The sequence below is a fragment of the Salmo salar genome, chromosome 14, assembly GCF_965601325.2.
Source record: "Salmo salar chromosome 14, fSalSal1, whole genome shotgun sequence".
NCBI lineage: Eukaryota > Metazoa > Chordata > Actinopteri > Salmoniformes > Salmonidae > Salmo > Salmo salar.
The window spans coordinates 72,988,479-73,004,079 of record NC_138304.1 but is presented as its reverse complement, the minus strand read 5'-3'; the positions used below and the strand labels follow the sequence as shown (position 1 = coordinate 73,004,079).

At 42.5% G+C, this 15,601-nt stretch overlaps 1 protein-coding gene across 1 annotated transcript in view; it reads right to left on the bottom strand.

Annotated features, from left to right (window-relative positions):
- Window positions 1-15,601, bottom strand: part of LOC100380685 (autotaxin) — a 35,213-nt gene that overhangs the window by 14,463 nt on the left and 5,149 nt on the right. Inside the window, exons 9-23 of the mRNA XM_014141680.3 lie at window positions 15,389-15,444; window positions 14,667-14,732; window positions 14,140-14,212; window positions 13,691-13,799; window positions 13,093-13,218; window positions 12,925-12,956; window positions 12,661-12,788; window positions 12,444-12,528; window positions 12,250-12,337; window positions 11,911-12,080; window positions 7,377-7,422; window positions 5,375-5,514; window positions 4,552-4,693; window positions 4,240-4,317; window positions 3,211-3,343 (exon numbers count right to left, since the gene is read on the bottom strand). Coding sequence (XP_013997155.1) covers window positions 3,211-3,343; window positions 4,240-4,317; window positions 4,552-4,693; window positions 5,375-5,514; window positions 7,377-7,422; window positions 11,911-12,080; window positions 12,250-12,337; window positions 12,444-12,528; window positions 12,661-12,788; window positions 12,925-12,956; window positions 13,093-13,218; window positions 13,691-13,799; window positions 14,140-14,212; window positions 14,667-14,732; window positions 15,389-15,444 — 1,472 coding nt within the window. The remainder of the gene's footprint in view (window positions 1-3,210; window positions 3,344-4,239; window positions 4,318-4,551; window positions 4,694-5,374; window positions 5,515-7,376; window positions 7,423-11,910; window positions 12,081-12,249; window positions 12,338-12,443; window positions 12,529-12,660; window positions 12,789-12,924; window positions 12,957-13,092; window positions 13,219-13,690; window positions 13,800-14,139; window positions 14,213-14,666; window positions 14,733-15,388; window positions 15,445-15,601) is intronic.

The window sequence follows — 15,601 nt, the reverse complement described above, 5'->3', positions numbered from 1 at the left end:
CCTTCTTGACACCAAGCATCCTCCAAAAGTCTTCGCCTCACTGTGCGTGCAGATACACGCACACCTGCCTGCTGTCATTTCAGAGCAAGCTCTGTACTGGTGGTGCCCCGATCCCGCCGCTGAATCAACTTTAGGAGACGGTCCTGGCGCTTGCTGGACTTTCTTGGGCGCCCTGAAGCCTTCTTCACAACAATTGAACCGCTTTCCTTGAAGTTCTTGATGATCCGATAAATGGTTGATTTAGGTGCAATCTTACTGGCAGCAATATCCTTGCCTGTGAAGCCCTTTTTGTGCAAAGCAATGATGACGGCACGTGTTTCCTTGCAGGTAACCATGGATGACAGAGGAAGAACAATGATTCCAAGCACCACCCTCCTTTTGAAGCTTCCAATCTGTTAATCAAACTCAATCAGCATGACAGAGTGATCTCTAGCCTTGTCCTCGTCAACACTCACACCTGTGTTAACGAGAGAATGACTGACATGATGTCAGCTGGTCCTTTTGTGGCAGGGCTGAAATGCAGTGGAAATGTTTTTTAGGGGATTCAGTTCATTTGCATGGCAAAGAGGGACTTTGCAATTAATTGCAATTCTTCTGATCACTCTTCATAACATTCTGGAGTATATGCAAATTGCCATCATACAAATTGAGGCAGCAGACTTTGTGAAAATTAATATTTGTGTCATTCTCAAAACTTTTGGCCACGACTGTACACTTCTCAATTTTGGGGTTTGCTTCTGAGTGTTGTATAAAATATATGATAAAATATGAAACTATTTGTGAGAAGATGAAACGTGATGTTAGCCTTCTAAATGAGAGTATGTTTTTTATATAAAGTTTTAACTAGTCAGTGACCACACCCCGTGAGCACAGACATCAGCGTCATGGAACGCCCCCTTTCCTACTCCAGAATAAAATGACTTTTACTTTTACATTTAGTCAAGATAACAGGGTCCCCACGTTGAAATGGCTACTACTCTAGACCAAAACGCCGGGTGATGCTGGTGTGTGAAGTGGTTTAAACTACAACTCTACAAAAGCACAAGACCAGAGACGTGGAGATCATCCCCACGCTGAAATGGTGAAAAAATCTACAAACTAAAGACTGATTATTCAGGCTGCAGCTGTTTAAATACTTTAGTCTGGTAAATGCATCCGATTTAAGAACATTTTCGAATGGTATTCTGATGTATCCATTCTAACAACCTACAACCACAAAAGACCTTGGGACTTCTGGGGAACGCAACCAGAGACTCTCTGATAAACTATTATCCAGCAGACGGACCAGCGATCACAGAGAGGGACAACAAAGGCATACACTCGCAATATGTAAATTGCTATTTATTTTCTAATGAGCGGCTGTTCATGTTCAAAGTATTAGCATTTACATGAGTGTAGTTATGAACTGTAATACAGTGGGTCCACTCTGAGTTTCCCGCTCTTGAGCTGTCCCCACCCCTTTCCTTTGTCTACCAAGCCAGCATATCGGTTTCGTCCACTAGGGACTTTTCCTTGTGTCATGTTAGTACCCATTGTATAACTAATTGTGTGTGTTTATGTAATTCTGGGATTTAATAGGTAGTTAGTAAATAAATGATTAAGCCAATTTGTATATCGCTGATTCATGATTTGATGCTAGGGTTTGTGCAGATATCCAAGGGTTTGTGATGATCAGAAATGAGCCTGATGAGGTAACAATACATTAATAGAAGACTAATTGATATGATAATAAAATATCTGAAGAGTTATATTCAGGAAATTGACACTCTAAAAAAACATTTTCCCGTGGTGCCCCGACTTCCTAGTTAATTACTATTCCGTGATTCATTGAATTATGGAATAATTACACATAGAGAATTGATTTGATAATATTACAGACTTCACATTTAATGACAGCAAATGCTACAACACACCGATAAGAAGAAGAGACTTGCTTGGGCCAAGAAACACGAGCAATGGACATTGGACCGGTGGAAATCTTTGCTTTGGTCTTGATGAGTCAAAATGTGAGATTTTGGGTTCCAACCGCCGTGTCTTTGTGAGATGCAGAGTAGAAGAACCGATGATCTCCGCATGTGTGGTTCTCACCATGAAGCATAGAGGAGGAGTTGTGACGGTGTGGGGGTGCTTTGCTGGTGACACTGTCAGTTATTTATTTACAATTCGAGGCACACTTAACCAGCATGGCTACCACAGCATTCTGCAGCGATACGCCATCCCATCTGGTTTTCACTTAGTGGGACTATCATTTGTTTTTCAACAGGAAAATGACCCAACACACCTCGAGGCTATGTAAGGGCTATTTAACCAAGAAGGAGAGTGATGGAGTGTTGACATCAGATGACCTGGCCTCCACAATCACCCGACCTCAACCCAATTGAGATGGTTTGGGATGATTTGGTTGAGAGAATGCCAAGAGTGTGCAAAGCTGTCATCAAGGGAAAGGGTGGACTTTTTGAAATATTTTTTATTTAACCTTTATTTAACTAGGCAAGTCAGTTAAGAACAAATTCTTATTTACAGCCTAGGAAAAGTGGGTTAATTACCTTGTTCAGGGGCAGAAAAACTGATTTTTTTCCTTGTCAGCTCAGGGATTTGATCTAGCAACCTTTCAGTTACTGGTCCAACGCTCTAACCAGAAGGCTACCTGCCACCCCAACTACTTTGAAGAATCTAAAATCTAAAATATATTTAGATTTTTTTTTAACACTTATGGCTACTACATGATTCCATATTTGTTATTTCATAGTTGTGATGTCTTCACTATTTTTCTACAATGTAGAAATAGTAAAAATAAAGAAAAACCCTTGAATGAGTAGCTGTGTCCAAACATTTGACTTGTACTGTTTATAAAGTGTGATTTTGGGACGCAAACTCAAAATTGAATATATTTCAACTCTATATCTGACATGGTACAGGTGTCTTCTTTTTTTAAGCCCATAGCCATGTGTGTGAGGTGTATACTTTTGTTTCAAAGAATCACTCTGTGTGACCCTGATTTAGCTCACTGCAGTAATGTGAATCTACTGTAGCATTGGTCTGCTGATCGTTCAGCGAGCTGTGTTTTAGGGACAACCCGCTGTAGACGTTTGACTGCCAATATTTTTCATGTGATTGAACATGTAAAATCGGTATGCACTCGGTTCGCAAATTACGTTCAGAGGTGCTAAGTGCTCTCGGCCAGCAAACGCTATTGTTCTGAGCTCTTACTCTTTGATCTTCACGGTGGTGTCCCGGAGGCCATCGTAGTTGTTGTCAAAGATGGGACCGGTGACCACATTGATGCCGTTATTCTCCTCTGCGTAGCGCTTGAGAAGAGTCCCCTGGAGGTAGCTCCATACTTCTGCAGAGTTGAAGGGAAAAGAGAACAAGGTACAAGCAAATATGGTTTTGTTTTGGTACAGCAACACAAAGAACCAAAACAAATGCTTTCTAACATTGTCTGTAAAACACCTGTTGCATGAATGCATTTAGGACGTTATAAGGACTCATGAACTGAAATTAATTCTCAATAGCCAGCCTTGAAAAATACTCTCTATACTGCATCTGTGTATAGTATTTTGTGAATACATGTTATTAATGTGGTATTACACCTTTTTAATTATAGCAGGGCACCTTGTAAGCATTTCAAAAGCCAAAGGCTGGTTTAATCTTGATGCACATTCCTTCAAGAAGAAGTAAAAGTCATGCCCTGCTCTAAAAGTCCCCAGACAAGGGAACTGCTATTCACATCCATCTCTACAATCATTCACCACACCAGGCTTCACTGAGGCTCTCTCTTTGTGTGTGTGTGTGTGTGTGTGTGAGTGAGTGAGTGCATGGGTGGGTGGGTACTGGACGTCTCTCTCCAGTGAGAGGACAATGGGTGTCAGCCTGTCCCTTCTCTCCCAGACCTGAGGTCATCAGACTAGCCTCCCTCCTCACTCCCCCTCCTACCTCTCCCTCCACACATTAGCATGGCCAGTCCAAGCAAAGATGCAGCACAACACTCACAGAGGGCCACATGTACTATATACTATGTGATTGGTAACTGTAATAGCTTGGAGGGAAGCATCTACCAGAGAAAAACAAAAATTGAGCAACAAGGATCTCCTTAGAGAACCTATAACAAAAACCTGCTTAACAAAACACAGTGGCAGATTTATAAAGCATTTGAACCAGCATTTTCAACTGGGTTGGAAATATACAAATACAAATATAAATCAATTATTATGTAGATATAAATAAATGAATACTCACTTTTGAATGCAGGGTACATGGGAACGGTGTTTGTGATCAGTGATGCATCATATTTTGATTCAGGAGACAGGGCCAGCTCTAACATAAAAAATGTAAATATATACTTTAATTTACCTCCCATTTAGGCCTGGAAAAAAGCCTGCACACCCCCAAGACCAGGGTCATCTTCATTAGGTACCAAACTGAGTGAAACGGGAGATACTGTCTGAACTTGTCCAATAAGATACGTTTGTTTTTATTTTGCATTACAAAATCTTTTGCTTCAGTCTACCTTAATGAACATGACCCAGGGTGGACTAGTGTGCAACTCACCTGGTGGATAGAGAAAGCCATAGGAGACATCTGTATCCTCGCTGTAGGTGGTGCAGGCCTGGCTGTGTTCAGGAGGGACCCGCAGGTCTGCTCTCACACACTCACTCACTGGCTCAGGCTCAGGGAGGGACGTGACTTCTTCCTGGAAGGGAACATGTTGTCATTGGTAACACTTTGTGAAATCCCATCTAAAATGAGATAGAAGTGGTATACAAACACCCATTGTTTACAAACACCCAATACAGTGTTTCTGTATGTGATTGGGGCCATGTCATTAGTTGATTTGTGTGCTGTATCGTTTCTAGATCTGTATAGGGTTCTGTTAGGTTAGTGTTACGCAAGTCCCTATCCAGGCTCTCTCCCCCCAATAAATCAAAACCAGGCTCATTCTAATACAAAAAGCAATTAACCGGTTGAGTCAAAGACCAAAATTACATTTACGATCTCCTAACAGGACTACTAATTGTTTTCATGCATGCTACTCCATGCAACCATTCAAGTAAACAGAGACATTTCAAAAGAGCTTTGGAAAGATATGACCTAATGCAATGTTTCCCAAATGGTGGCTCCAGACATACTGGTAGGTCCCTGACCAAAGACTGGGCTGTGGCTATGATATTTTTGTGTGTGTCTATTCTGTGGGTAACAAGAAAACTAGAATAGCCTTATGTGGGTCACAAGTAACAAAAAACATTCGGAAACCACTAATCAACTAATCAACATGACCCAGGTCTGAGGACAAACTCTCAAATCATATGGATCGAGTCATTAAATGACTTGAGGTCAGTTTCATTTGTTGTGTTCCATGTGATGAATACCCTACTTGTTTGGGCACTGTGAATGACGTCCATAGGGGCATGGAGAGCTCCTGGCTGTATCCACTGATGAAATCACTGTGGAGGAGGAGGCTGTACGTCGTTTGGAAAAGAACCGCTGGTCGACCGAAGGGGAGGTGTGTGGCTTCTGTGAAAACACCAGTTAATCAAGCAAGGAGGGCAGTAGTAAACCTGGGTTCGAAATCAGTCACTTTGTATTTGAATTCTACAGTATAGCACTCTTTTCATGTTATATTGTCTGAATATTGCATGTTTCATGCATACTACGATTTTCTGGTTGTTGTCATCTTTTTAATTACAGAATGTAAAAAATATGTTTTCACATGTAGACACTGATATGATGCTGGCGATAATAAATACAGTTATCACATTAGCATTAGTATTAGGGTTAGCATTAGCATTAGGGTTAGCATTAGCATTTATATTAGGGTTAGCATTAGCATTAGTATCAGGGTTAGCGTTAGCATTTGCATTAGTTAAAGCATTCAAAACCATGGGGAAAATGTGTTGGAGCTGGCTGGAGACACTCAGGAGTGGAAAATGAACATGTGCGTACAATGTGGAAATGCTCCGCACTACAGGTTCTTGACCAATCACATTCACATTGTCATGGTGAGCAGAGCAGCTCACAGATCACTGCACCTGTCCATAGCCCATCTGTATACAGCCCATCTATCTACCTCATCCCCATACTGTATTTATTTATTTATTCTGCTCTTTTTGCACCCCAGTATCTCTACTTGCACATCCATCTTTTGCACATCTACCATTCCAGTGTTTAATTGCTATATTGTAATTACTTTGCCACCATGGCCTATTTATTGCCTTAATTCCCTTATTTTACCTCATTTGCACTCACTGTATATAGACTTTTTGTTTTCTTTTTTTCTTCTGTATTATTGACTGTATGTTTTGTTCATTCCATGTGTAACTCTGTGTTGTATGTGTCTAACTGCTATGCTTTATCTTGGCCAGGTCGCAGTTACAAATGAGAACTTGTTCTCAACTAGCCTACCTGGTTAAATAAAGGTGAAATACATTTTTTAAAAATAATAAAATGGTGTGTCTGTAAAGCTCACTCTTCAGCTTGAAATACCACCACCTGTGCCATTAAATTGCTTTCGTGGCTAAGCTGGCTAAGGTGTTTCAAGAGGACGGGCACGTGTATTTGCGAGACAGAGGACTCAAGATCAATCCCTCTCAGCAGTGGACTTGTGAGCGAGGAAGCAAAGCTGCCAAGCAAAGCTGTTACGCAAGTAGCATGCCGCTGGTTAAAGTGGTGTCATGCCCGGATCTGCAGTTGCGCTCAGCTCAACGGCTGGGATTGCTGTGGGCTGAGAGGAGCGAGTGTAACCAAGTTCAGTTGATAAAGCTCACACCTCAGCTTGAAATACCCCTCCAGCATCACAGATGTGATACAAGAGGGTGGTCACATGTGTTTGGGATACAGAAGACACAAGATCAATCCCAGTAGCGGACGTGTGAGCGAGGAAGCAAAGCTTTTAAGGCACACATTGCCACCGGTTACTCAGTAAAGGGGAATGTCGGGGTATGAGTTTCAGAATAGTTAAAGGGATAGTTCACTCAAATTACAAAATGACATAGTTTCCTTACCCTGTGAACAGTTTATGGACAAGGTAAGACAGCAATCCATGCTTTGGTTTTGTTTACCTGGCCATTTGTGTCCAAAATCCAATGCAAGTCAATCTCCCCATATTAGCATTTTTCACGTTTCATGTCATACCTTGTCAAGAGAGACTAGGCCAGTTATAATACTTTTGAATGCACCACTAACTGATACAATATTTCACAAGAACTGTTAGCTAGGAGATTCTGGAAGTTGATAAATAACCTGCTAACAAACTTAAAAATGGTTTGGATGTCTCCACAACACCCTAGGTAAGTGGAAAATAAGCTAAAACGTCAAAAAAGAGAACTATCACTTTAAGTAAACTGTAACCGAACACACTCTAAAAGACAGACACTTACCATCTGCTGCTGGGCTGAATCTCTGATTGTTCTCCTCTACTTTGTTCTGTAACAGAAGACAGAGAACTTCAGGGCTCCTGAGTGGCACAGTGGTCTAAGGCACTGCATCTCAGTGCAAGAAGTGTCACTACAGTCCCTGGTTCAAATCCAGGCTGTATCACATCTGGTAGTGATTGGGAGTCCAATTGGCCCAGTGTTTGGCTGGGGTAGGCCATCATTGTAAATAAGAATTTGGTCTTAACTGACTTGCCTTGTTAAATACATTTTATAATATATTAAAAGGCCCAGTGCAGTCAAAAAATTGATTTCCTTTGTTTTATAAACTCATGAACATAACAAGATTCAACAACTGAGACATAAACTGAACAATTTCCACAGACATGTGACTAACAGAAATTGAATAATGTGTCCCTGAACAAAGGGGGGGGGGGTCAAAATCAAAAGTAACAGTCAGTATCTGGTGTGGCCACCAGCTGCATTAAGGACTGCAGTGCATCTCCTCCTCATTGACTGCACCAGATTTGCCAGTTCTTGCTGTGAGAAGTTACCCCACTCTTCCACCAAGGCACCTGCAAGTTCCCGGACATTTCTGGGGGGAATGGCCCTAGCCCTCACCCGATCCAACAGGTCCCAGATGTGCTCAATGGGATTGAGATCCGGGCTCTTCGCTGGCTATGGCAGAACACTGACATTCCTGTCTTGTAGGAAATCATGCACAGAACGAGCAGTATGACTGGTGGCATTGTCATGTTGGAGGGTCATGTCAGGATGAGCCTGCAGGAAGGGTACCACATGAGGGAGGAGGATGTCTTCCATGTAACACACAGAGTTGAGATTGCCTGCAATGTCAACAAGCTCAGTCCGATGATGCTGTGACACACCGCCCCAGACCATGACGGACCCCCACCTCCAAATCGATTCCGCTCCAGAGTACAGGCCTCGGTGTAACGCTCATTCCTTCGACGATAAACGCAAATCTGACCATCACCCCTGGTGAGACAAAACCGCGACTTGTCAGTGAAGAGCACTTTTTGCCAGTTCTGTCTGGTCCAGCAACGGTGGGTTTGTGCCCATAGGCGACGTTGTTGCCGGTGATGTCTGGTGAGGACCTGCCTTACAACAGGCCAACAAGCCCTCAGTCCAACCTCTCTCAGCCTATTGCGGAAAGTCTGAGCACTGATGGAGGGATTGTGCGTTCCTGGTGTAACTCGATCAGTTGTTGTTGCCATCCTGTACCTGTCCCGCAGGTGTGATGTTCGGATGTACCGATCCTGTGCAGGTGTTGTTACACGTGGTCTGCCACTGCGAGGACAATCAGCTGTCCGTCCTGTCTCCCTGTAGCGCTGTCTTAGGCGTCTCGGACATTGTAATTTATTGCCCTGGCCACATCTGCAGTCCTCATGCCTCCTTGAAGCATGCCTAAGGCATGTTCACGCAGATGAGCAGGGACCCTGGGCATCTTTCTTTTGGTGTTTTCAGAGTCAGTAGAAAGGCCTCTTTAGTGTCCTAGGTTTTCATAATGGTGACCTTAATTGCCTACCGTCTGTAAGCTGTTAGTGTCTTAACGACCGTTCCACTGGTGCATGTTCATTAATTGTTTATGGTACATTGAACAAACATGGGAAACAGTGTTTAAACCCTTTACAATGAAGATCTGTGAAGTTATTTGGATTTTTACGAATTATCTTTGAAAGACCGGGTCCTGAAAAAGGGACGTTTCTTTTTTTGAGTTTATATATATTTCCACACTATGAGGTTGGAATAATACTGTGAAATTGAGAAAATTATGATAATGCACTTTTAGTGCTGTTTGAAAAGACCACCTGAAATTTCAGCCTGTTTTAGTGGGATGGAGTTTTGGCCTGCCCGGTGACATCACCAGGTGGTAAATTAGTTCATGAAATCAAATAAAATGTTATTTGTCACATGCGCCGAATACAACACCTTACCGTGTAATGCTTACTTTAAAGTCCTTAACCAACAATGCAGTTCAAGAAATAGAGTTAAGAAAATATTTACTAAATAAACTAAAGTAAAAAAAAAAAAGTAACACAAGAATATTACATAACAATAATGAGGCTATATACAGGGGGTACCAGTACCGAGTCAATGTGCGGTGTTACAGGTTAGTCGAGGTAATTTGTAAAGTGACTATGCATAGTTAATAAACAGCGAGAAGCAGCAATGTAAAAACAAAGCGGGGGGAGTTCAATGTAAATAGTCCGAGTGGCCATTTGATTAATTGTTCAGCAGTCTTATGGCTTGGGGCTGAAGCTGTTAAGGAGCCTTTTGGTTTTAAACTTGGCACTCCAGTACCACTTGCCGTGCTGTAGCTGGGAGAACAGTCTATGACTTGGGTGACTGGAGTCTCTGACCATTTTTTGGGCCTTCCTCTGACACCTCCTAGTATATTGGTCCTAGATAGCAGGAAGCTTGGCACCAGTGATGCACTGGGTCGTACGCACTACCCTCTGTAGCGCCTTACAGTCAGATGCCAAGCAGTTGCCATACCAGGCAGTGATGCAATTGGTCAGGATGCTCTCGATGGTGCAGCTGTAGAACTTTTTGAGGATCTGGGGACCCATGCCAAATCTTTTCAGTCTCCTTAGATGTTGTCGTGCCCTTTTCACAACTGTGTTTGGACCATGATCGTTCGTTAGTGATGTAGACACCAAGGAACTTGAAACTCTTGACCAGGTCCACATCAGCCCCGTTGATGTTAATGGGAGCCTGTTCGGCCCTCCTTTTCCTATAGTCCACGATCAGCTCCTTTGTCTTGCTCACATTGAGGGAGAGGTTGTTGCCCTGGCACTACACTGCCAGGTCTCTGACATCCTCCCTATAGGCTGTCTCATCGTTGTCGATGATAGGCCTAGCACTGTTGTGTCGTCAGCAAACTTAATGATGGTGTTGGAGTCGTGCTTGGCCACCCAGTCGTGGGTAAACAGGGAGTACAGGAGGGGACTAAGCCACAGCCCTGAGGGTCCCCAGTGTTGAGGATCAGCGTGGCAGATGTGTTGTTGTCTACCCTTACCACCTGAGGGCGGCTGGTCAGGAAGTCCAGGATCCAGTTGTAGAGGGGGGTGTTTAGTCCCAGGGTCCTTAGCTTATTGATGAGCTTTGTGGGCACTATGGTGTTGAGTGCTGAGCTGAGCTGTAGTCAATGAACAGCATTCTCACATAGGTGTTCCTTTTGTTCAGGTGGGAAAGGGCAGTGTGGATTGAGTGTCCGATTGAGATTGCGTCATCTGTGGAACTGTTGGGGCAGTACACGAATTGGAGTGAGTCAAGGGTTTTCGGCATGATGGTGTTGATGTGAGCCATGACTAGCCTTTCAAAGCACTTCATGGCCACCGACATGAGTGCTACGGGGCGGTAATCATTTAGGCAGGTTACCTTCGCTTCCTTGGGCACAGGGACTATGGTGGTCTGTTTGAAACATGTAGGTATTACAGATCAGGTCAGGGAGATCGGTTTGTGGTGGTACATAGACGGCTAGGAATAATATAGATGAGAACTCTCTTGGTAGACAGTGTGGTCTAATGCTTATCATTAGGCATTCTACTTCAGGCAAGCAATACCTTGAGACTTCTTTGATATTAGACATCGCGCACCAGCAGTTATTGACAAATAGACACACACCTCTGCCCCTCGTCTTACAAGACGTAGCTGCTCTGTCCTGCCGATACACGGAGAAGCCAGCCAGCTCTATATTATCTGTGTCGTCATTCAGCCACATCTTGGTGAAACATAAGATATTATACTTTTTAATTACCCGTTGGTAGGATAGTCCGAATCGTAGATTGTCCAGTTTGTTTTCCAATATGGAGGGAAGTGGTGGTTTACCTACTCGTCGGCAAATTCTTACAAGGCACCACGCCCTCCTCCACCTTTTCCTCCGTGTTTTCTTCAAGCTGATGATGGGGTTTTGGGCCTTGTCTTGACAAAGCAGTATATCCTTCGCGTCGGATTCATTCAAATAAAATCTTTGTCCAGTTCGAGTTGAGTAATCGCTATTCGCTATTCTGATGTCCAGAAGCTCTTTTTGGTCATAAGATACGGTAGAAGCAACATTATGTACAAAATTAGTTACAAACAATGCGAAAAAACAAACAAAATAGAACAGTTGGTTAGGGGCCCGTAAAACGGCAGCCATCCCTTCCGGCGCCATTATAAGAAAGAGAGTTCCAAACCTCTCTGCCAATACCAGCTAGTTTTCAGTTTTACCTTCCCTAATCAGACCAGTCCCAGACAGTCCTAGCTAAATTCTTGCTTGAGAAATTGCTCTTTGCTAAGAAGCTATTTTTGTTTCTTTTTGAAAAATTTTATTGAAAACAACAACAGTAAGGTACTTAATTGTTACCTTTAAGAAGTGATTTCAAGAATGTATGTGTCATTAAGTTGTAATAAATGGAAAGGAATTGGAAATTCAATGTAGCTCCCAAATGACCTGAAATTAAAATGGAATGGACCCCAACCCTGTTACTCTATGAAACTCTTTGAGTTGGTTTCCAGTCATGACCTCACCACTGACCTCATTGTCACAGCTACATCCCAAGTCGTAGGTTGTGGCAGAGGTGGTGTCAGAGGTGGTGGGTGCGGTCACTTCCTCTGGCATGATCGGTGTGAAAGGAGGAGCTTTCAGCATGTTATTCAGACTGCCATGAGTTCCATTGTTAGGGGCAGGGACCAAGCCCAGGAGGTCTGGGAAAGAAGTGCATATGAGATGGATTTTCTATGCAACAAAGTTTCCACAGAGACTTTATATTTCCTGGTTATGAAATAACTCTTGTAAACATCGGTTTCAGAGTAATCAGGGGTGCCAACAAATAAGCTCGTACTAGCACTTAATAAGTACAGAAAGAAATCGTACCGCACATGACATTGTACAACTCGATATTTTCAAATTCTGCCACTTTGGTCTGGAACATAAAGCTTGGTCCATAGCCCAAAAATATTGTCTATATAGGGAACAAACATTGGAAACAATGTAAGCACAAGCAGCTAAGAATACAATACAGTATGTGAAAAATGTTGCACTGATAGAATGTTAATTTAAGTGTTTACCCGCATACTGGTGATCTTATTGTCAAATCCGTGGTCACCAAAGAAACCACATCTCCCAGGATGCCTCCTGTTTTCAGGTACTTTCCTGCATCACATAGAAAGAATATACAAACTAAAAAGCACTACACAAATACCAATTAGTCCACAAATTCCATATAATGCTTTTAACTTAATCTAGTTGAGTTGATAGTACTAGTAGTGTAGAAAAATACAATACCAAGCAACGTGCCACTTTCTCTCCATGAGTAAGTGGACAGCCTCAATTCTGCGGTTGTTGGCGTAGTGAAGCCGTTTCGGGAGGTGTTGTTTCAAGTAAGGCTTAAAGTGCTGGGTTGGCATTTTACACTAAAAAACAAGGTCATTACATGAACTCTGTGACCACACATGTAGATGACTTACTGTAAGTTCTACACAGCCAGCAAATATCTAACTAAAACAAAATAATTGTTTAGTTTTGTTAGTTTTTTTCATGTGCACTTACTGTAAGATTTGCCACAACTACTTTTGGGTCATCTGAAAAAAGTAAACATAAAAAAGTAAAACAGATACATAGGAAAATGAACAAGAAAGAAAGAAATATGTGTGAACACATTCTAGTACACACATCTAGCCTGCTGCATCCATTCTCTTACAGTACTGTGTAACTCACAGGTGGTTGATTTGGGATCCCGGGCCCGGATTCTCCCAAGAGATCCAGGGATCAGATTGATCTCATCCACGTTCACAGGATAGGTACTGAGGAACTCAGTCCTATCACAGTGGGCCTCCTCCATTCCTAGGGGGAGTAAGAGACAAGTTAACATAAGCCAATGTTATTAAAAATATTTTTGATTTTATGCTTTTATGATGATTTTATGCTTTTACAATGGTTTTCTGGTTGTAGAGACATAAAATAACCAGATTACAACAAGGTAAATATGGATATTTTCACAATGTTATCAAGACATCAGGGAAAGACATCAGGTTTGGGTGTTATTCAGGGGTGGCTGGTAGCCAAGTGGTTAGAGTGTTGGGCCAGTAACCAAAAGGTTGCTGGATTGAATCCCTGAGCTGACAACATAAAAATCTGTTGTTCTGCCCCTGAACAAGGCAGTTAACCCACTGTTCCCCGGTAGGGCATCATTGTAAATAAGAATATGTTCTTAACTGACTTGCCTAGTTAAATTAACAAAATATTAAGTCAGTTAACCAGAGTAGACATAGGCTAGTACAGATACAATTCAAAATTGTGGTCTATTCTTTCATACCATGGTCTCCAACGACGATGATGTTGACACAGCGGTGTAGGTTCATCTGCTTCAGGCCGTTCATCAGCTGACCAATGACATTATCAATCTCCCTCAGGGGGTTGTCCAACTACAGCACACAAAACACACCAAGGTTACTACAGTAAGTCATGCCTCAAGAACAATCTCTGGAATTTGTAAATTGTGGTCCATGATAACATTTTACCTGTACCTACAGTATCGATGCGTAAATATCACCAAAGTTAGATAGCGCAACATGATTTAGCTCTTTAGCCGCTTAAAATGAGTTGCTCTTACGTGAAACATCCACCTACAACACCCACCCCACCCAATAGCAACCATTAACCATCTTTGGCCTAATTTCGTCCACCAGCCAGCTCTCGCTCTCTCTGTCAAACCAATTTCAGCCTGGGGATGAGGTTATTTCTGGCCCAATCAGAGGAGCTCACCTCATTGCTGAAGGGCCCCAGTCTGTGTCCGAAGGTGTCAGGCTGCTCTGAGTGGACAGCGTACACATAGGGCCTAGAAATAGCACACAGACACACATCTCAACCACTGACCCATACTCAGTACAGACACACAGCTCAACCACTGACCTCAGTACAGATACGGCGCTCAACCACTGACCTCAGTACAGACACACAGCTCAACCACTGACCCATACAGACACACAGCTCAACCACTGACCCATACTCAGTACAGACACACAGCTCAACTACTGACCTCAGTACAGACACGCCGCTCAACCACTGACCTCAGTACAGACACACAGCTCAACCACTGACCCATACTCAGTACAGTAGCTTGCTTCTCTATTCAGTATCTATTAATGCTCTTAAATATATTAATGCCCCCGCCCCCTCCCAAATTAGTCCATCTGAGTGTCTTGGGGAAATTTGGTTGGACAAATTGGTGGAAGTGAGGTTGGCACAGGTTGATATTAATATGAAATGAACATAGGGGATGAATATCTAACCTCTCATCGTCAGGAAGACTTAGCCAACGCAAGATGGTCAGGATTCTCCTCTCCAGTGGAATCACCCTGCAACGACACAGACATGTCAGTCAAGTATCCCTGCACGTATCTCATGGTTTAGTTCTAGAATAACTGCATGTTATGGGGGTAAAACACTTTAGCAAAAATCCAAAAGGGTGCCAAAATGTAGAAATATCAACCAAAGTGTTCGTCTGGCAGTCTAACGTGGCTCTCATGTGTGTATACTAATTAGCAAAACTTGCTAGCAAAACAAGCTGGGCTCTACGCTACCATGCTTTGAGAGCTCAATGGCCAATGTGTCTGCTTGTATGGGGGGTATTGTTTGTAAAGATGTGCTGTAGGAAGGACCAGCTCCCTCATGCTTATTAGGTCATAGATATGCAAATGATTTGCGTCATTTCACAAGTAAAATCACAACTTATTTGTATTTATATTGACCCTTATCATCATCTTCATACTAAGTTTCACCACTCAATGGGGGGGGGGGGGGGGGGTTAATAATGCCATGGATCCTTTAGCTATTTGATTTGGAATGTTAGGACCCCTGTAGATATAAAACATATATAGAAAATGTATTTGATACAATATTAAATTTGGCCTTTACTGCTATAGCCCATAGAAACGCACTGAATAACACATTCATAAATGGCAAAACTGACAGTCAAAAAACAAATAGTAATTGACAAAGAGAGTTAACACACCATGGCCAGAAGAAGGTGCCTGCCTTCACCCCTTGCTTCTCTGCAGTGATCCAGATCTACAGACATACAGGGAAACAAGCAGCACAGATATAAAACATGAGGCATACAGTATGCAAAAAATACATTCACTTATTATCTTATCCATTCCTAACAACTTGATAATGCTCCAAGTTGCTATCTTACACTAGAAATGTCATTGTGCTTCTGCAAACG